The 15,033-nt window shown below is 34.7% G+C and overlaps 1 protein-coding gene across 1 annotated transcript in view; it reads right to left on the bottom strand.

Moving 5' to 3' along the window:
- Positions 1–1,851: 1,851 nt before the first annotated feature.
- Positions 1,852–15,033, bottom strand: part of duox (dual oxidase) — a 23,425-nt gene continuing 10,243 nt past the window's right edge. Inside the window, exons 8-32 of the mRNA XM_016551093.1 lie at positions 14,283–14,373; positions 13,952–14,054; positions 13,703–13,869; positions 13,392–13,567; positions 13,175–13,293; positions 12,947–13,087; positions 12,110–12,223; positions 11,812–12,014; positions 11,543–11,728; positions 11,216–11,429; positions 10,304–10,397; positions 9,963–10,123; positions 9,788–9,854; positions 9,615–9,692; positions 8,276–8,454; positions 7,889–8,119; positions 7,474–7,573; positions 7,232–7,281; positions 6,999–7,126; positions 6,450–6,603; positions 5,558–5,790; positions 4,822–4,980; positions 4,579–4,734; positions 4,294–4,422; positions 1,852–1,995 (exon numbers count right to left, since the gene is read on the bottom strand). Coding sequence (XP_016406579.1) covers positions 1,873–1,995; positions 4,294–4,422; positions 4,579–4,734; positions 4,822–4,980; positions 5,558–5,790; positions 6,450–6,603; positions 6,999–7,126; positions 7,232–7,281; positions 7,474–7,573; positions 7,889–8,119; positions 8,276–8,454; positions 9,615–9,692; positions 9,788–9,854; positions 9,963–10,123; positions 10,304–10,397; positions 11,216–11,429; positions 11,543–11,728; positions 11,812–12,014; positions 12,110–12,223; positions 12,947–13,087; positions 13,175–13,293; positions 13,392–13,567; positions 13,703–13,869; positions 13,952–14,054; positions 14,283–14,373 — 3,556 coding nt within the window. The 3' untranslated portion in view covers positions 1,852–1,872. The remainder of the gene's footprint in view (positions 1,996–4,293; positions 4,423–4,578; positions 4,735–4,821; positions 4,981–5,557; positions 5,791–6,449; positions 6,604–6,998; positions 7,127–7,231; positions 7,282–7,473; positions 7,574–7,888; positions 8,120–8,275; positions 8,455–9,614; positions 9,693–9,787; positions 9,855–9,962; positions 10,124–10,303; positions 10,398–11,215; positions 11,430–11,542; positions 11,729–11,811; positions 12,015–12,109; positions 12,224–12,946; positions 13,088–13,174; positions 13,294–13,391; positions 13,568–13,702; positions 13,870–13,951; positions 14,055–14,282; positions 14,374–15,033) is intronic.

Here is a 15,033-nt window from a genome sequence, read left to right as displayed (position 1 = left end):
AAGGAATACACACAGGAGAATCTCAGGAGCAAACGTAGCACACACAATGGTAAAGCAAATAACCGACAGAGAACAGAATAAAACAGGGAGCATAAATACTGGGTAAATAAATGAGACACAACTGAAACTAATACATCACCATAGAAACAAATCAGGACTCACAGGACACTAGGGCAACAGAACTAAACAGGGCAGGTGAACAGGAAGAAAGAGAAACACAACAAAACGTCCATAACTGTTACACTTAATAATATAATATAATATAATATAATATAATATAATATAATATAATATAATATAATATAATATAATATAATATAATATAATATAATATAATATAATATAATATAATATAATATAATATAATATAATATAATATAATATAATATAATATAATATAATATAATATAATATAATATAATAATTCACACATACAGTGGGTATAGAAAATAATCACATCCCCTTTAAAATAATCAGATTTTGTTGCTTTGCAACCTGAAATGAAGACGGTCAGTTTTTGTTTGATCCAGCTGTATTTACTCAGTGCAACTCATAACATCCAAGTGAAAGATATAATATACAATATACACAAGTTTTATATCAAAAGCCTTTATAAAAAGTTTGTGCATCAGTGTCTTTTCTGTATGTGTGGTGCAAGAAATCACAGGATACGTTTTGACTCAGTGTTGACAGATCTTGCTAGAACCAAAAAAAAGCCCATAAAAGACTCAAACCCAAATGCGTTATCTTGGAAATAAGCCACACACCCAAATATCGTGACTTGCAGTGTGTACGTGTGGAGTTCTTTTATACACACGCTGCTTCATTCTTATTGTATGTGTCTCTAGGACTCTGGCAATTGTTGTTGTGCTGATCATATTCACAATCCCAAAAGTGATATTGTCTGCCAGCACTCTGTCACGAGTTTCATTGCTGTTTCGGCAATTACCATGTTATAGGAGTTTGTGCGATTAAATGAACACGGATGACATCAAAATGGTATGAAAAGCCGTGAACTGGCTATTGCTTTTAATGAACAAACAAAACATAAATCTCTTAAAGGGGAAAACCCCTGCCACAAGCAACTAAACATTCTTAGAGGGGAAACTGAATGTGACTGAATGCACTGAATGTGAATTCTGTCACATCTTTAATGTATGTTGAATGATTTGAAGGTACAGTAAGGAGTATCATCAAAGAAGAAAGAGTTCCTTTTCAAGACAAAATAAATGTAATCAAAAAAGCTGTAGATGGAATTTGATGAATTTAGTGATAATCAGTGTTGGGGAAAGTTACTTTTAAAAGTAATGCATTGGAGAGCTGTCAATCAATAAATTGAAAAAAAAAAAAAGTAACTTGCCTTACTTATTTGAAAAAGTAACTCAGATATTCTCTTGTAAATTAAAAAGTAATGCGTTACTTTACTAGTTACTTGAAAAAAGTAATCTGATTACGTAACTCACGTTACTTGTAATGCATTACCCCCAACACTGGTGATAATGATAATGAAACATCAACAATAACAAATGACAATTACATTACAGACAAAAATGGAATAACACTTCATTTATTGATCATTTGTTACATAGAATGTACATCATATGTATGTACTTTTGCATTCAACGAGACAAACACAGAAAACAATGGAAAAATGATTTTGCATAGCTCCAAAAGATCTCATCTTTAATCTGTTTCTTTATATGAAATTCACCCCTAATATATTTGGTACTAAAAGTGATTTATTTAGCATAACTGATTTGTTGACCGCATTATACTTCTATATGACCTCAACATGTTCTTTACCAACTAGTAATGGCAACTCAGGCTGTTTGAAATGGAATAATGGACTCTTATTTGATTCAATCATACAGCCTAGAAGTTCTCATAGTGGTGAACAAAATGTGTTTGGTCGCGTTTGTTCATTTGCTGGCAGGCCTTCTCAACATTCTTAGTCAGACCGGGAGGACCGCAGCTGAACACGCCAATCTTCTCCACCTTTAACAAGGAAACATCATCAGTGGTGTACGTGAGGTTGATGTAACTGTCACAATGATCTAATTAAATGACTTATTAACCTAAAAATCAAAATGACTCCTTTCACAAGATCCCATATGAATCACAAATATTTACTGATCCAGGAAGATTTAGAAAAATGCAACAGTAAAGGCCCTACAACTGTAAAGACAACTATAACGATAACTATAAGGATAACTGTAACGATAAAGATAACATTAACAATAACCATAACGATAAAGATAACTATAATGATAACTACAACGATAACTACAAAAATAACTATAACTATGACAATAAAGATAACTATAGTAATAACTATAAAGATGATGATGATAAAGATAACTATAACGATAAAGATAATGATAACTATAAGGATAACTGTAACGATAAAGATAATTTTAATGATAACCATAACCATAACGATAACTACAACGATAACCACAAAAAGAACTTTAACGATAACTATAACAATAAAGATAACTTTGATGATAAAGATAACTATAACGATAACTATAATGATAAAGATAACGATAAAGATAACTATAATGATAAATATAGCTATAACGATAACAATAACTATAATAATGACTATAACGATAAAGATAACTATAACAATAACTACAACGATAACCACAAAAATAACTTTAACGATAACTATAACAATAAAGATAACTATAAGGATAACTGTAACGATAAAGCAAATTTTAATGATAACGATAACCATAACGATAAAGATAACTATAACAATAACTACAACGATAACCACAAAAATAACTTTAACGATAACTATAACAATAAAGATAACTATAAGGATAACTGTAACGATAAAGCACATTTTAATGATAACGATAACCATAACGATAAAGATAACTATAACGATAACTACAACGATAAGCACAAAAAGAACTTTAACGATAACTATAATAATAAAGATAACTATAAAGACAACGTTGATGATAAAGATAACTATAACGATAACTATAACAATAAAGATAACTATAAGGATAACTGTAACGATAAAGCAAATTTTAATGATAACGATAACCATAACGATAAAGATAACTATAACGATAACTATAACAATAAAGATAACTATAAGGATAACTGTAACGATAAAGCAAATTTTAATGATAACGATAACCATAACGATAAAGATAACTATAACGATAACTATAACAATAAAGATAACTATAAGGATAACTGTAACGATAAAGCAAATTTTAATGATAACGATAACCATAACGATAAAGATAACTATAACGATAACTATAACAATAAAGATAACTATAAGGATAACTGTAACGATAAAGACAATTTTAATGATAACGATAACCATAACGATAAAGATAACTATAACGATAACTACAACGATAACCACAAAAAGAACTTTAACGATAACTATAACAATAAAGATAACTATAAAGACAACGTTGATGATAAAGATAACTATAACGATAACTATAACAATAAAGATAACTATAATGATAAATATAGCTATAACGATAACAATAACTATAATAATGACTATAACGATAAAGATAACTATAATGATAACTACAACGATAACTACAAAAATAACTAACAATAACTATAACTATAACAATAAAGATAACTATAAGGATAACTGTAACGATAAAGACAATTTTAATGATAACGATAACCATAACGATAAAGATAACTATAACGATAACTACAACGATAACCACAAAAAGAACTTTAACGATAACTGTAACAATTAAGATAACTATAAAGATAACGTTGATGATAAAGGTAACTATAACGATAACTATAACAATAAAGATAACTATAATGATAAATATAGCAATAACGATAACAATAACTATAATAATGACTATAACGATAAAGATAACCATAACGATAACAATAAAGATAACTATAATGAAAAATATAACTATGAAGACAACTATACGGATAACTATATTAGCATCCACAACAACACTATTCTACAATAATCTACTATTATTATAAGCACATGCTGCAGTCTTGTCATCTCCCAGTTTAAATGCTCAAGCTCTTTAAGTCCGATGGATTCTGATTGGCTGTCAATGTTTTATCGTTCATCAGCTGGAAAAAATGGTTCTGAAAGTGATTCCAGCGATATTGTTCCTCTGTGTCGTTATCGTTGAGGTGTAAACTTTCCTATTCTCATAGAACTAGAATGATTATTAAAAACGTTATAATTATAGTTATCATCCTTGGTGGAGTTTAACGGTAAAGCTCCAATGCATCTTAGATGCAAATTATTTGGCTTCTGACCTCTGGATGAACTTCCTGTAGCGAGCTGAGAAAAGCCAAAAAGGGTGGGCGGCCGAAGTGTGTGACGGAGCGCAGGCCGGTGAACAGACTCCTGTTCCACACCTTCTGAAAGTGCCGCTCACAGACATACTTGAGAAAGAGAGAGAGGTGATTCATTTCACACCCAACCATAACTTCATATCAGTTAACCTGCTTTTAATTTCGTCACAGTAGTTCAGTGGAACTTACAGCAACCATATAAACCAATAAAACCTCTTATCATTCTCATATAAACAATGGATTTACCAGCATGGTGGTGCGGAGATCGAATTTCTCAGCCAGCTGTGTGATGTAGATGTGCACTGACACCAGCTCCTGTGCGTCCATGTCCTCCACCTCTCTTATGATGTCAGACACCCACTCGAACTGACGCTGAGTCCGTGTCACCCAAATAAAATACACCTGGAGTTAGAGGACATGTTAAGAGTCATTAAAAATGTAATCAGTAATTATAGGACATTGAAAACTATTTTAAAGGCTGTATTGTACCTTTTTGCAGTGAAATTTGAACTTGACTGAAGATTTGAACACCAGGTCTTTTAAGATGGAAGCGAAGGGTGTGACTCCAATCCCAGCACCCACCAAAACTGACACCTCATAGTCTGTCCACTCCTGATGACCCTCCCCGAACGGCCCGTCCAGATACAGCTGTGGAGATACAACAGGGTCATTCATTCATGCCAAGAAATATAAAAGTTTAACTATTCTGGATATTTTAATTATTATGTAATGAAAATAATAAATAAATAAAAATGCAAAAAAAAAAATTTTTTTTTTCTTTTTTTAAATGTGGGTTTTATTTGACCCTACGATTCACTCTTAGTTCAAGCCAGGGTTGCCAGGTCTGTGGTTATCCCTTGATCAAACATTATTGGTAGCGTGTCTCCCATCCAATAATTGCAAATAGCTTTGCTACTTCTGATAAGAAACAACATCTTTTTACACTCAACAGATCGCTGTAGCGCCTCAGCTCAAGCGGCAACACGAAGGATTAATATATCTGAAAATAAATAGCATTGAATATAATAGTTCTGTACCAAATGAAGGGGCTCCCTGTATAGTATTGGTATCTGCAGATATAATTCTGAATAACCAGCTATCAGTATCGGCTAAATTTAAAGTTAGTATCAGGGCATCGCTTATATATATATATATATTAGGATAACCTAATGCATTCAGGTTTATCTACATCTATATGATCCAAACACAATCTGTGTATCCTTGCCTTTGGATATCCTCCAAGCTCCTGGAGATTCTCAGGGTTGTAGGCCTCTCGGAGTTTGCTGGTCCAGGGTCCCACTGCACGGATATGAAGGCTGAGGGTCTCCTCATGTGGTGCGGAGGTCAGGGTGAAAGGATGGTACTCATCTGTGCCCAGCGCCAGGCATGCAATACGTACCCACTGTCCTGAGCGGTAGACAAAACCTTGTGGACGCTTAAACTCCAGGTAAGTTACATCTGCCAGTTCAGAGAAATTGAGAATTGGTTTATCAGTGCTACTAGTCTACTTAAGACATTCTACTATAAATAACTTTGCCAGTACATGTCTCATTAGAGTTTTAGTATACTGTTTATTTTATGTTATTTTAAGGTTAGATTAGTTTAAGTTCACATGTACATGCAGAGTTACTTATAGTCAGTGTTGAGGTAGCGCATTACAAGTAACACAAGTTACGTAATCAGATTACTTTGTCAAGTAACTAGTAAAGTAACGCATTACTTGTAAATTTACAAGAACATATCTCAGATCTTTTTTCAAAAAAGTAATGCAAGTTACTTAAAGTAATGCAAGACACCTCTCCTGTCCCTGTGTTGAGAGAAGTTGGGAGTAAGTGCAGAGGCAGAAGCATTTCCTTCAGCCTGAGGCTTATTAATTTCACTTTTGGTGTGAAATTGTTACCTAATTGGTGATTTTAGACACCATTTAATTTTAAAATCAATAACGTGACTCCTGGATTTGACTCGAGATTCCTGTTCTGAGACGCTTTATTATTTCACAGCCAGAGCAATTAGAAGTGAACACTTTACAGCACATGACACACCACTGTGTGCTCAGGCCCTTGGAGACTCTGAGATAAAAAGAGCTTTGTGCTGGATCTGCTGAGCGTATTGTCTACCTGAGGGCAGCAGCTCGGCTTTCACCACTGGGATCTCCACCTTATTCCTGTTGAGGCTGATGAGCTTGTCCAGGAGGAAGAGGAGGCCAGGGGGGATCAGGTAGATGTGGAAGCGGGGCTCCTGGAGGAGGGCGTAGCTGCCGTGGATCACCGACTGCCAAATGAGATGAGAGAGACAGAGAGGAAGTCAGTATTCCAATGTGCCTGCCAGACATGTAACTTTCAAATCAAAACAAAACAAAACAAAACAAAACAAAACAAATGGCTGAGAACGATCATATTGCTGTTTTGAAATAAAGACAAAAAACAAAATATATTTTTTATTATTGTTGTCGTTTCTTTTAATTTCAAAATTGGAAAACAATTTTTTGTTTTTTAAACAAAAAATTAAAAAAAGTATTCTAATCAATCATTTCTGGTTATTTTTTTCTTTTGCTCTCTTACTATCTGAATTTGAACTATATTTCAAAAATTTTTCTTAGTACATAATACTGAAGCTGAAACACTCTAATAACTCATAAATTAATAGGTGTGTTTTTTTCCCTTTACCAGGACATAGACGAGCACATATAGGTGGTGTGTGATCCAGAATCCTCTAAAGCTGATGCGTCTGAAATAGTGTGAGGCGAAGACATACATAAAGGCAAAAATCAACAGCAAAAGAACCCCAGTGAGACCTGAAAGAAAAACAAAACAGAGCTACAGCAAACACGCATCTAGAAAAATAATAAACTGAATTTAATACTGAATATATCAAAACAACACTGAATGTGCAGCTATACCGGGAACTGTCTTGAAAAACCAGAAGGTCCATTTCATTGGAAGCTCAGACCTGCAAATGATCAACACAGAGAATTTTGGACAAGGCTCCTACACTAATAGAGGTTCCCAGATAACAAAAATATGCTCTAAGAATGCTTTATGTTCCCATTAAGTAATAAAAATATAATTTTTGAATGTTCTCAGAACATATATGTATATATGTACAGTATGTGTGTATCTCAAGATTAATAGCATGAATTACCCATTGTTGGAGAACACTCTAGGAAACAGGCAGGCAAGGATATTGAGGTCACTGATGCAGAAAATGTAAACGTTGACCACATGCCCCAAACTGTGAACAACTGGCACCAAAAAAAAAAAAAAAATTTTTTTTTAATTACACACATGAATATAATTGATGTACTGTATAGCACATGACTTTAAGGAAATGTTACATTACGAAATGGAACTTTGAACCCTGGCAATTAAATGCATCAATTGTGAATCACATATGCCATAAACTGCACAAGTTTGACACACAAAGTATTAAAACATAAACGTGATGACGTAAGATTCTAATGAATCATATCTGTGGTAAAAATTTTTTGAGAGGGCACATAAGGAAGTTCAAGTAATAGATGGCATTTTGCACGCAGAGGGAATTTTTCTCTTCTGACCTGAGAGGACGACAGCAGTCACAGCCATGTGACGGTGAAGGTCGATGGCCGCATCAAATGGGATGTATCTGTTGAGAAAAGTCTCTCTGCACATGGTTATCAGGTTACGGCACACAGTGAGGAGCATGTAGGGAAACAGGAAGGAGATTGCGGCCGCAGAACCGCGAGACACGAGCACACCCACTATGGAGGTCTCTGGGATGCCACTGGCATGGGCCTGTAAACCATAATCTACAAACATTGCTATTGGTTTGCAACTGTTAGTGTGGATCTCCAGTGTTGAAAAAATAGGAACAATTCAACATGATCACAATAAATCAAGTTAGCCTTAAATATGCGCAATACAATGTTCAGAGATGAAAAGAGAGAAAATGAAGGGACACTTACAGTAGCACCTTTCCAGTGCTAGTCCAGCTGTGATACCGTATATAATGACTATGCAAATGATATGTCTTCTGTAGTTTTCTATGAAGCGTTTGAACTGCTGGATGCATTGCTGCACTGCGTTCCTGTTGTAGCGCTCTCTCTGAGGCCTCACGTACACCTTAGGGTTGCTTTGTCCAATTCTGACAAGGGAAACAGAACATATTCCGCTTTAACTAGGGTGGCTTGACAAAAACAACATACCTTCAAACTTGGGTTGAGTTCTTTCATAAGGCAACTTTGGCACAGTCCTTCAGCCTGTTCTGATTTAGGCGACTGTATCTTTTCTAACAGACTCACAATTTTATCAATATATGTCTAGCTAGTTAGTAGGTTAGACAGACTAACTAGATTGTTATCTATCTGGCTGTCTTTCTATCTGTTTAGGTATCCACCTGTCTTCATGTATGTTTATTCAGTTATCTACCTCGCTGTCATTCTAACTAATTGGACAGACAGACAGGTGGATAATTAACTAAATAGACAGAGAAACAGCCAGATAGTTAACCCTAGATTGAGAAATAAATAGAAAGACAGTCAGGTAGATAACTAATTAGACATACTGTCAGGTGGATTGACTAAATGGATTGACTAAGTTTCTAGTATACCTAATAAGACCTTGATTAGCTGGTTCATGTGTGTTTAATTGGGGTTGGAGCTGAACTCTGCAGGACAGTGGCCCTCCAGGAGGAGGATTGGACACCCCTGGTCTAGTTAGTTATTTATCAGTCTGTCTGCCTATTTAGTAAGTTAGTTAACTGTCTGCAATTGCATAGTAACATCCTGCCAAACTATTGTGGCTATTGTACAGGTCATCACCATTGACATTGTCTTCAAAATATGTACAAATCTAGTTACTATCTAGTACTGCATTAGCCTAATTAATTTTTAATTTTGTCACAGTTAACTAAAAATGATGACCTTCAAAGGGAAAACTGACCAATATTACGTCACAGAATAGCATCACTTCCCACAAATACTGATTGCCACATTTCTCAATAGCCAACAAATGATGGGTTTCACAAAGGCTTAAATGTAACACCTAGCTGAACTCCAAATGACCATACACGTCAGAACATGTTTCGTAATGCAACACATGCTCTAAAATGACCATGACAGAGATATTATACATTAACGCAGTGGTTCCCAGTTCCAAATCTTTGCGACCCACCGCTCTGCACATTTTGTGTGCATCTCTTATCACTTCAGACGTTTGTTCTATTCGACCATAAGTGCCCTATGAAGTGGACTTCAAAGGATATTCACAGGATATTCCGATATAACCACTGCATTAACTTCTCACTTCTTGGTCTGTCTTTGACGAAGTTCCTGGTCTTGCTCCCCCTCAGGCCTGTGAGTAAGCACTTCCACTGCTGAAGGACTACAAAAGAAATCAAAAACAACTTAGCTGTATTACTGTGTACTCATTTTTAAAAAAGCGCCAAATGGGTTTTATGTTATATATTTTTTCTTTACCTATTTTTCTTAATGAAAGATACTCGCTGTTGTCTGGCTAGTTTTTTCTTACTTAGTACTTCCATGCCTGGGAATACATGAACAACAGTTTCAAAGTAAAATGCCTCTGTATTGAGTGAATTAACAAATATAGAGACATGGGGGATTAGACCATAAAGAAAAATATATCCTTAACCTTTAATATTGAGCTGAGCTGAATGGTCTCGCAGCAGAAAGTGAAAGTCCTCCCAGGAGAAGCAATCTTTGTTGTAAAGACCAGCTGCCTGAAGCATGGCTGCTATGCCATCATCAGCCTGACTCTTAGATAGAGCACTTCCAGAGATATCAATGAAAGACCTGTACAAGACAAGAGGAAAGTGACTAGCAGAAAAAAGAAATCTTTCAGAAAAACTTTATTGACTTGAAAAAGTATATCATCTGAATCTCAACGTTCAGATTATTATCAAAAAAAAAGAAAAGAATCTTTGAACAAAACACTTTTGTTCTCTATAAGGCTCAAAAAACATCAGAACCGACCTGAGTAAGGAAGTGAACTCTTCCTTGGACAAGAAGCCATCTCCTTTAATGTCATGCATTGAAAACAAAAGCTTAGACTTCTCCTCGTGAGTACCTGGATTTGAAAGCCAAAAACGCTTTAACACTCTTGCCAACACAAGATAGCAACACCATAACACTGTAAAATTGTCACATTCTAACAACGTAAGGTTACGTTGTAACATTGTAATGTCGCAAAATTGTAAAACTGTAACATTCTAGCAATGTAACAAGGTAACTTTGTAGCATTGTAAAATCATAAAACTAACATTGTAACATAACACCGTAAAATTGTAACATCCTAACAAGTTAACTTAGTACCACTGCAACATCTTAACTATGTAACATCAGAACATCGTAACACTGTAAATTGTAAAACTGTAATATTATAACAACATAAAAAGTTAAGTTTGTAGCATTGTAACATAATATTGTAACATAACAGCCTTCTAACATCAAAACACTGTAAAATTTTATAACTATAATATCCTAACAATGTAACAAGGTAACTTTGTAGCATTGTGACATCATTAAACTGTAACACTGTAACATTGTTATACATGATAACGCTGTAAAATTGTAAAACTGTAACATCCTAACATTGTAAGAAGTTAACTTAGTAGCATCTTAACGCTGTAATATCATGACATTATAACATCGAAATACTAAAATTGTAAAACTGTAACATCCTAACAACCTAACTTTGTAGCGGTGTAGCATTCTAACATTCTAACATCGTAACACTGTAAAACTGTAAAATCCTAACATAACAAGGTAAATTTGTAGCATTGTAACATCACAACATTGTAACACTGTAACTTGGTAGTATTTTAAAATGGTGACAACATATATTGAAACACTGAACTGCATTACAAAAGATTTGAACAACCTCACCTGTCATGAAAATGACAATAACATCCAGGAACTCCTGAAACGAAAGGTATCCATTGCCATCCTTGTCAGCCAGTGTGAACATGGACTCTACAAAGAGCGAGTCAGGCTTCAGACCGAGCACGCTGGCGAATTCAACTCGTGTGAGCTCACACTGTAAAGCTTCTCTGGTCCTATTGCTCAAGTCTCCTGCATCACTTTTATCAATGTCCAAGACCTGGAGTCAAAAAACACATGGAAGATGCTACCTCTCAACTTTGAGACACTTTGTCAGTGGAATGAAGACAAAATGACCTTGTAGACATATGAAGAGAGAACAGAAACACATACCTTTGAAAAAGCGTGCTTAAAAAACGTCTCCACAATCATTTCCCTCTGTACTCTGGTCACTGCATCTCTAAGAAGCTCTTTCTCACTCATTTCCATCACGGTCAGATTCTGAATTCCGCCCTCCAGCTCAGAGCGCAGGTGACTCAGGAACTTTGACCTCTGTCCAACATCCTCAAAGAACAAAACCTTTTGGACAGAAATCCGACAACTTAATGTCTCGTTGAGCATCAGTTGAATGACAACAACAGAATAAACGACCAAATTCCTACCATATCATACTCTTTGGGGATCTTCAAGAGCAGAGCACGATGCTGATGGTCATTGGATATTAACACATTCAGGTGGTCTTGACTGCCCAAGCTGTGAGAACTGAGAAGAGAGCCGTTCTTATCAAAGGTCTGGAATACTTTCTTCTCGTTGAACGCAAGTGTGACTTGTCGGGGTGCTGTATTGTGCCCCAACCACTCTTTGGCTGAACAAAAAAAGTAAAATGCAATAACAGAAGTTAATAAACTCATCTTCATTGTCATTTTAGACCAATGGGACACTGCAGATGACGTTACTGACCAATAGTTTCATGTGCAGGTTTCTTGTCTGTGGTAGAACCTCTGACCTTCTTTTGGAATCTTTTGTATCTGGCTGTCCGGACACGAGCAACTACACAAGCTACTATATAGCTTACTGTCGAGAGATCAGAAAGTTGTCACAGTGTACGTGTGTTGAAAAATGATTGGTGGCATATACACCCTTGCAAAAACTCTTTATTTTAACTAGCAAGGAACTTTTAGCAATTTTGTGGCAACCCTTGAAAGTGAAATAATTGATTGTAATAAATTATTCAATAAATTATTTTTTACTTCAAAACAAGAATAACATTTAAATCTTTTTTTAAACAAAATTTTAAAAATAATGAAAATATTTCATAATTACATAATTATTAATTAATAATTACATAATTATACATTGTTGTACAAAAATATTATTATTTATATAAAATACTATATATAAAATTATATTATTTAAAATGAAAAAATAAAATCATGTTAATAATTTTAATTCTTTTAAATGGAAAATTATTTACATAAAGTTAAAGCTAAATAAATAAATAAACAAACAAATAAATACAGTAAATGCCATTGTTGTTATTATTTCTTTTTACTTCAAAACAAGAATAACATTCCTATTTGTTTTTTAACAAAAGACTAAAAATAATGAAAATACATAATTATTATTAATTATGTAGTATTATATAAAATACTATTATTTGATATTCGAATTGTGATTTAATAATTATTTACCAAATTAAAATGATTACCAAATGCAGTTGTTTGTAAATATATGAAATTGTAATTTAATTAAAATTTTATTACAGCATACAAAAAAAAATGTATAAATGACACTGACCAACAGGAAACAGGAAGAGCACCACCACCGTTACGCCAAAACCAGCTTTGCTGCTATTGTCAAAGTAACTCATAGAGGAGGCCTTTGTGCAGGGGTGAAGATCAGAGGCTCTGATTGGCTGAGGCTGGGGGCAGGGATCACCTGCACAAAAAGCCCAATATAAACACATCATGGCTTTATACTATTATTTTTTGTGGAATATGTTGGTGCATGTGGGTTGCTTATTACCGTTCACCCAGAAGAACACATTCTTTTGAATGTCACCCTCCTCTGCACTGGTGACGTCCAGAAGGACATTGTGAAATGTGGTGTTACGTATGGCTTGGATCTCCTCCTCAGTGAACAACCTGAGATGAAGAATATCTTTCAGTGTTTAGTGTGCTCATCATCTGACCAAACTGACATGGCTGTTTTTTCAAGTAATCATCAAAGAAAAATCTCTCACCCATTTTGTATGTTCTCAAACCAGAAGCGATCAGCGTTCCTTATGCGTTCAAACTGGTCCAGGATGATGCTGGAAAACACTGGCCCTGGTCCTTCCTGTGATTCTAGCAGGCCACCCACAAATAGCTCAAGTCTGGAGGTATCATTCTCATATAACTCTGCAAGCTCCCTTAACAACTGAAAAAGAGATTCAAAGAAACAGATAGAACATTACAAACTAGATTTTTGCATTATCTGAACAATAAGTGGCTGGGTGATGGGCATTCTGGGTATTTGTTATTGAGAGATTCTTGCTGATGGCTGTGGAAGCACCTGTGTGTTATACAGTTTAGGGTTGATCTCGTCCCAGCTGTTGACCGGCCGCATGTTGAGGCTCTCTCTGATCTGGTTATAACTGGGCAGCCCAAAATCACGCCCCCTCTGGATGGTCAAAGCCACTGCATCAGAGCGCGAGAACCGCAAAGGGCCGTACATGTAGTCTAATGGAGAAAAGGAATGGAGAAGATGTGTTAAACAGTAGATGTTCTTAATGTCAGTAATTGAATTGAAAGAATAAGCAACCTCTCAAATCCTCCACAATGATGTTGTCCTCTCGCTCAGCGATCTGAGAAGCCATGCCCATTATTAACTCATCAACATCCTGACTGGACTGCAGGTTTGGATTCTAAAACATTTTAATATAATTTTGTTTAATTAAAATAATTTCGAAACAGTCATTTCTAAACAAAATGTAAATTTCATTATATATATATATATATATACTGTATGTGTGTGTGTGTGTGTGTGTGTGTGTGTGTATATACATATATATAATAAAGGAAGTCTTGGGAAAAGCCACCATGTTTGAAATTTTAATAATAATCCAAACCAAACCCTGTCTATCATAACTTACATTTCGGTTCCAGAAGGTGTTGCATAAACGCAGGCCAGGAGATTTACTTGCGTCGTTGTTCACAGTACTTTTGTAGTGACATGTCCTGTTTCTGAATCCCCAAAATCACATTTCAACACAATTTTAGATACAATAGAGGATTTTATATGTACACTACCTTTTGAAAGTTTGGGATCAGTTTGATATATTATATATTGGGAAGAAGGAGGCAGGAACCGGTGAACATTTAAACATAAAACTTTAATAAATAAATAAACAAACAGAAAGCGAAAGTAAAAGTGGCAGCCCCTCACGGACATATGTGTGTATTTATATATACATACACACAGTACACGCACATATATTATGTAAACACAAACTTTTATTTTGGATGCAATTAATCGCGATTAATTGATTTGACAGCCCTAATATATATAATTTATTTTGTTCATTCATTTATTTTTTTTAAAGATGTTTGTTTTTGTCTTTTATTCAGCAATCAAAATTGCATTAAATTACAAAAAGTCTCTTTTTTTTTTTTTTTTTAAATGCTGTTCTATATCAAATAATCCCAACAAAATGAAAAAGAAAAAAAAAAAAAAAAAACATGGATTTACTCACCCCCGGAGCTGTCTGGAGTACTTTTTATGATGGATGGATGCACTTTGTTTTGCTTCAAAATCTCGACCACCATTCACTGCCATTGTAAAGCTTAGAAGAGCCAGAACATTTTTTAATATAACTCCGATTGTATTCATCTGAAAGAAGAAAG

The sequence above is a fragment of the Sinocyclocheilus rhinocerous genome, unplaced genomic scaffold, assembly GCF_001515625.1.
Source record: "Sinocyclocheilus rhinocerous isolate Xijiao unplaced genomic scaffold, SAMN03320098_v1.1 scaffold675, whole genome shotgun sequence".
NCBI classification, from domain to species: Eukaryota; Metazoa; Chordata; class Actinopteri; order Cypriniformes; family Cyprinidae; genus Sinocyclocheilus; species Sinocyclocheilus rhinocerous.
The sequence above is the reverse complement of the archived record's forward strand: the minus strand, read 5'-3'. Positions and strand labels throughout refer to the sequence as shown.